Source organism: Saccostrea echinata, unplaced genomic scaffold (assembly GCF_033153115.1).
Source record: "Saccostrea echinata isolate AGI-Se365-2 ecotype Australia unplaced genomic scaffold, CSIRO_AGI_Sech_v1 ptg000008l, whole genome shotgun sequence".
NCBI classification, from domain to species: Eukaryota; Metazoa; Mollusca; class Bivalvia; order Ostreida; family Ostreidae; genus Saccostrea; species Saccostrea echinata.
Genome location: NW_026889757.1, coordinates 4,573,886 through 4,580,787, shown reverse-complemented (window position 1 = coordinate 4,580,787; position 6,902 = coordinate 4,573,886). Strand labels below are relative to the sequence as shown.

The following is a 6,902-nucleotide window of genomic DNA, read 5'->3' as shown; positions in this document are numbered from 1 at the left end:
TGTGTTTCATGAAACACTCATGTCGGTGAGAAGAATCAAGAATTTCAAATAAATACTGTGAATACAACTAAGTCCAACTGCGGGAGTCGAATTGAAGAGAATATCACGCTAAGAATATTTTTATTTGCAGGAGGATTCTTATATTCGTATTCTGTAATAAATACATTGAGTGCAATGTGGCGTTTTAACAGATTATTTATACATGTAGTATACTACAGAAAACATAGCTACTTTATGCTTATACCTCCTCAGTAATAACGTCTGATGACCCTTTATTTATTTCATTATTTTTCTTGTCAAGGGATTTTTGCCTGAAAGCGCCCCATACACCAACTGAAATATTTGAATGTACCCGCCAAACTTAAAAATTAATTCCTACGGGCCTGCAAATGTTTAACAAGAAGTTACTCAGGTAATCTCCGCCTTCCCTTTAAATAACATTTATGGTAAACATGATTTTGCCTTTGCTTGAAAGATGTACTAAGTTTAGAAACCCCCTTTTAAGGTTCATAAACCCTCTGCTCACTCACATAAAATGTTGCTTGAACTCTTATGATTTTCCAAAAGAAATGTATTTTATAAGTAAAATACAAACAATTGTAACATAGCTTGCGTGGCAAAATTGGAGAGAAAAGACATTTCAAACCTGACGAATTTATAAAGGAATAATAGACATTTATGGCATTAAGAGTTATCTCTCTTATCAGAATATTGCTGCATCTTAACGATATCTTAATTTTTTGAGTGAAAATTTTCAAGTCCAATCCTACAAAATATTCAACAATGAAAAATTATAATTACACAGCAGACAAATATTTGAGTTAAAATGTTCAAATTCAATCTCTACAAAATATTCAACAGTGACAACCATAATTATACAGCAAACAAATATTTGAGTGAAAATGTTCCAAGTCCAATTTCTACAGTAGTTCTACAGTAGACACACTTTTAAGTGAAAATCTATCCCGAAATATTCAATAATGAAAAACAAGTACATTATCTAATACACAGTTTTAAAAATGGGTGTAAAACCAGGCACTTGTATAATTTTTCATCCGCTGGTCTGGATCTTGCACCTAAAACCACCAACCATAACAAACAGCAGAAACACTACATCTGGAAAAGAAACAGCGAATCTTTACTTCTATGTCGTACCACATATAATCCCCCCTCCCCTGAATATTGTACGTATATTTGTACTAGAATAAATAATAATGGATCTGCGAAGAAAAAAACAGAATTAAAAGAATATATCTGACTACTTGCATCAACTACTATCACACTCCGTGGCTAACTCTCAATATTTTTAGCTCACCTAAACCGAAGGCTCAAGTGAATTTTTCTGATCAAAATTTGTCCGTTGTCTGTCGTTGTTGTCGTCGCAAATTTTTCACATTTTCATCTCCTTCTCAAGAACCACTGGGCGAATTTCATCCAGTCTTGCAACATAGTATTCTTGGGTAAAAGGGATTTTAATTCGTTCAAATGAAGGGCCACTCCTTCTTCAAATGGGAGATAATTATGAATTCGTGAAAAATTAATTGCATCATTCAAAAATCGTCTCAAGAACCACTGTGCTTAAAAATATGATACTAACGTGGAATCATTGTGAGGAAATGTATATTCAAGTTTGTTCAATTCATGACCCCCGGGTGTAGCGTTGGGCTACAATGGGCGATCAAAGTTTTACATAGGAATACATTGGAAAAAATCTTTAAAAGTCTTCTTCTCAAAAACAGCAAAACCATGATTGATCATAATTATATAGAAGCATCCTCAAGTAGTGTAGATTTAAATTTGTTCAAATCATGACTCCCGGGGTAGGGTGGGGCCACAGAAGGCGATCAAAGTTTTACACAGGAATACATAGGGAATATCTTTAAAAATCTTCTTGTCAAAAACAGCAAAGCCATGATTAGTTACAATAATATAAAAGCATAATCAGGTAATGTAGATTCAAATTTGTTCAAATCATGACCCCCCGGAGAATAGAGGGGCCATAACAGGGGATCATAGTTATGCAAAGGATTATAAAGGATATATCAATAAAATATTAGTTCTTAAGAACAGCAAAGCCATTATGTGTCATATTAATTAAAAAGCATCCTTAGGAAGTGTAGATTCAAGTTTGTTCAAATCATACCCCCCCCCCCCGCCCCTTCGGAACCACTGTTATATTTAAACTTTTCAATATTGAACCGATTTCTGCTTTTCCCTAGCCAAAGGCTCAGGTGAGCAATGTGGCCCCTAGGCATCTTGTTCATACTGTTTCGAACATATTGTCTTATAATTAAAAAAAATTATATTTACCTATCAAATAGCGTGATCCAATGGATGTGTTCTCATTTTGATTTAAGTACCCACATTTTGGGAACCCAGCAGGTGCTCGAGGATACTTGGAAGGTGACTCCAGTAGAACCATCCCCATGCCATTCGTATTATGAAGATCAATGTGACAATGAAAGAACCAGGCGCCAGGGTTATTTGCTTTAAATCGAATAACCACATACCCACCAGTTGGAATTATTATTGTGTCCTTCTCTGGAGGGTAGCTGGTTTTAGAGCCAGGGATGTAACTATTCCATGTTTCATTTCTCCATTTAGCAGAATTGCAATAATTAGTTGTATTAGTTCTCTGGCATTCGATGTCCTCTGTTTCAGATACAAACTTGGCTGTATTTTGATTGTATTCACCAAATCCCATTTTATAGACGAAGAAATAATGACCATGTAGATGAACAGGATGAGACCAGCCGCGTCCACTGCCAATGTTTGTAAGAACAAATTGATACACCTTTCCAAATTCAAGATCGACGGAATATGTGCAAGCACAAATGGAATCAAATCTGCATAACGAGGTATCACAGATAGTTCGCAGTTGACTACTTGTCTCTGTAAGTATGGGTGCCAGTGGTGATACAAACGCATGTCCATTGACTGAACCTGGGGTATTTCCCGGCTCACCAGGAAAAGCAAAGTTAAAAAACAGTGTCTTCGAAACAATAGCTACTTCTTCACTAGTTGAGTTTAGTTCATTACTGTTTGCTTCATCATAACTGAGGCATTGTCTGTTTTGACTAGATGGGTAGTATTTGTAAGGACAATTGAATGTTATGCATGGTTTCATACTTGTACAATGATTTTGGTTACTTGCTCTTGAAGTAATATAGGAAGTCGAGGAGCCTTCATATTGAATTATCGCCTCTGCAGCATGATATTCATAAACGTTGCTAGGTATCACTTCAATGCTCTCTGCAACCAACAAGTATGATTTTACTGTCTTTCCTGTGTACAGGAAAAAATCGTATCTTTCTCCAGGATGGATTATGAACGATTCAACAACGATTGCTTGACTATCCTTCCCAGTTCCTCTGACAATCTCAAAACCATCAGATGCTACGACTGTAAGTTCTGGATGATCTTGTACAAACACACGGAAAGGATAAAGGGTAGCAGCACTTATCACTCGAAATCTGTACGTTTGCTGTGGTTTTACCTTAAAGACTTCAAGCGGGGCACCATTTTGTTGCAGGTAGCTATTCGGTGGTCGTGACCAGAACCTCCCTTTTCCATTTATGAGTCCAGAATGGAAATGATAACGACTGAAATTAGCACCGTCCACAGACTGAGTGGTATTTACTAATGTTGGTGACATATCATTAAAATTGTATACACCATTAAGCATGCGCTGATATAATGTTTCCGGTTCGTCATTGTGGTTCCAGTCCTGTAGGAGAACAGTGAATCCAATTTGTGGTTGAGGATAAAATTTGTGTCTGGGATAAATTATCAATCCTCCATATAATCCCATGCTACGCTGGTCCCCAATGTGTGCATGGTAGAAACTGCTTCCATGTGGGCTTGCTGTAAATGTATGGGTAAATGTATGTCCTGGCAAAATTGGACATTGACTTATGAAGGCAACACCATCTGCATGTGGAGTTCCACGTTGATGCATTCCGTGCCAATGCACAGTTGTTGAGTCAGTATGCATCAGATTTCTTACATGGATGATCAGTTTTTGGCCTTCAAAGGCTTCAATGGTTGGTCCGGGGAACTTATCGTTAATAGCAATGACAAGGCGGGACCGATAGCCATCCGTTGTAATAACGTCATCAGCCATTGAATCAGAGAGAGGAGTACTATCATTATATCGCCGAAGCTTGCCATTAGATGGTACGACCATTATGGGATCTTTTAGTGTCATCATAGTCAGTCTGTGTTCCACTGTTAGGGAACACTCACAAACATCATCAGATTCTCTGCAAGTGTTTACCTTGCATGTTGGACCAGCATCTGGACTTTTCCAATATCCTTGAACCACGTTGTTAAGCAGTAAGAATAAAGAAGCACTCAAAATGTAATGATTTTGATTCATGTTTTACTCCATAGAAATACACGATTAATTTCTTGTAGAATGTAACTTTGATCTACAAATGAAGAATTTTGGAATACTATTAATGATTTGCATGTAAATATTTCATGCCAATTGCTGTACATATAGGTAAAATAAGCTTACATTTATATTTTATGACGTGCAGTTTTTTTTTAATTCCCTTGAAATAAAGCCAATGATCGTCCATGAATATTTTTCCGGTTTAGAAGAAATCAATGCCCTATGGTAACTTACACTGGAAACACTGTTCTCTTAGGAAATTCAAACTATAATAAACTATACTCTCATTGACTGTAAAATATGTACAAAGTATGACGAGTAAATTCTTAGATATGGACCTTTTGTGATTTGATCTAGCAAATAAAACCAAGTATTTTTGGAATTGCATTTATTTCTTCTCTTTCAGTTAGTTGATATATTCCTGTGAAGCAAAATCTGTTCAAAAATCTTTACAAGAGAAAAAGGAAACACTTGCTGTGTCCTTCAACTCAACATTCAGATATATCGACGACGTTTTATCAATTAACAGTTAGTTACCTCCATTCATATGTCGACTTTATATATCCCAGTGAACTCGAGATAAAAGACACCACAGAGTCTGCCACATCTGTTTCATATTTGGATGTTTTACTGACTATAGAAGATAAGGGCTATTGACTAACAACTAAACTGTATGACAAACAAGATGATTTTAGGTTTTCCGTCGTCAACTTTCCTTATTTATTTATTTATAGAAGTAATATTCGCTATCACCTTATATGGTGTTTATGTCTCCCAGCTTATTCGATACTCAAGAGCATACTCTGAGTACGATCAATTCTTAAACAAGGTAGCCTACTGACAGATAAGTTAATGTTACAGGGATTTCAACAACAGCATTTCGTAAATTCTATGGTTGTTTTAATGACCTTGTTAGCGAATATAACCCATCATTGGCTCGTATTTTGTCTGACATGTTAGGCCTTTGTTTTTATACTAGAGAGATGGGCGAACAAGGCTTGCAAAATGCCTATAGCTTAAATGTATAAAAGTCATATTCACTTTGTGAATTTAGTATTTAAATTAAAGTTCTTATCATTGAAAGTTATGAAATTATGAGAAACAAACCTTTTCTGCGGAAAATTCATACTATGATTTAACTGATCCCACCTCTGATGTTTCGGAGGTCCATGTTTGCTCTGCTCCGATTTTGTAATGTTTAATGGACTTTTGAGCTTGAATACTGTTCGTTATCTCCATATACGAGGGGTTATCAAAAAGTTCGTGGACTGATGCGATAAAATTAATACTATGTAGTCTGTGCTTACAAAATTTATAAGGAACATAAAACAATAAAAGTTTAAGAAATGTTGAAAATTTCAGCTTGATACGTTGATAATTTGCCAAATTATTCTAAAATGAAAGAGACATTATATGATCACCCGGCGCTGTCGCAATTTAGCTTCATGGCGTCCGACAACGTTTTTGTTTCCCAATGTTCACTCTCTCTACCCCATACACTTATCTTGATGAGATTACCTGGAGTTAAGTAAGGACTTGAGCCCGTCTTGTTTATATGACTTTACAATGTCATGAACAGCTGCTTTCAATGCATATAATATTGTAACTTGATCTATACATAGGGAAATTTCCTCACTTGATTATGCCAGAATACTTAGCTTGTTGGAGTTCAATTTCTACCACACATGATCAACGTCACTTATCGACGTGACTGACTTTTGACACCCTGACTACAAATCGACATTAACTGTGCATCTTTCATCTCTCTGGATCTTTTTGGGCATTTAAAAACAAGTACTCTGGATGCATTTTATTTTTCTGTAGCCCGTTTAAACATTCCTTAGGTCTATACCAGTTTTTCCAGGAGAGAAACTTTATAGAATGTTGGGAAAAAAAACCTCCCCCTTTTTGACGTAATTTTCAAGCTCATAATTGTTTGGACACTCCATATAAAAAAAATTTGCGATAAAATTTCATAGAACTTACAGAATGGGGTAAAAACTGCAAATTTTACGGAACAAATGTATCGTACCACATGCCTGAATTAACGGGATTTTCTGATGACAAATGCTCATATCAAAAGAGTTTTTCTCAGTTACACTCAGGTAGAAAAAACGTCATATTTGAGGTTGCGCCGCCTGGACATACCATTGCTTACAAAAACGTTAACAATTTATTAAAAAATAAAACTTATCATTTATGGTTTATTCTATAGATAGAAAAGATTATGCTAACTATATGTGTAAAAAATCATTGATGTACCTAAAACGGTTTTAATTTTATGGCGCTAGTCCCCGAACTTTTTGATAACCCCTCGTATTTCAATTAAGAAAAATGTGTTCTTCTTGGGGTTCGAACCCAAGCAATAAAAATCCTGAGTATCAATTTTTCCTTTGAGACTAACACGCAAACTACTATAACAAACATCGACATTTAAATCATGTTTGTGATATAACTCTTGACTATATTGACTATATGTAAATGAACTTAAAAAAAAAATCTTGGA

The 6,902-nt window shown here is 35.6% G+C and overlaps 1 protein-coding gene across 1 annotated transcript; it reads right to left on the bottom strand.

Annotated features, from left to right (window-relative positions):
• Positions 1-587: 587 nt before the first annotated feature.
• LOC133180951 (uncharacterized) lies at positions 588-4,416 on the bottom strand. Its single transcript, XM_061315421.1, has 2 exons — positions 2,311-4,416; positions 588-1,116 (listed from the first exon to the last, which is right to left on the bottom strand). Exons 1-2 carry the CDS (start codon positions 4,376-4,378, stop codon positions 1,052-1,054), a joined length of 2,133 nt encoding a protein of 710 aa, XP_061171405.1. The 5' UTR covers positions 4,379-4,416; the 3' UTR covers positions 588-1,051.
• Positions 4,417-6,902: the final 2,486 nt, after the last annotated feature.

Coding starts and splice junctions, on each gene's coding strand:
- LOC133180951 (XM_061315421.1), bottom strand. CDS start 4,378: ATGAATCAAAATCATTACATTTTGAGTGCTTCTTTATTCTTACTGCTT. Junction 1,117..2,310: donor TGGATCACGCTATTTGATAG/GTAAATATAATT, acceptor TTTCTTTTCCAG/ATGTAGTGTTTCTGCTGTTT.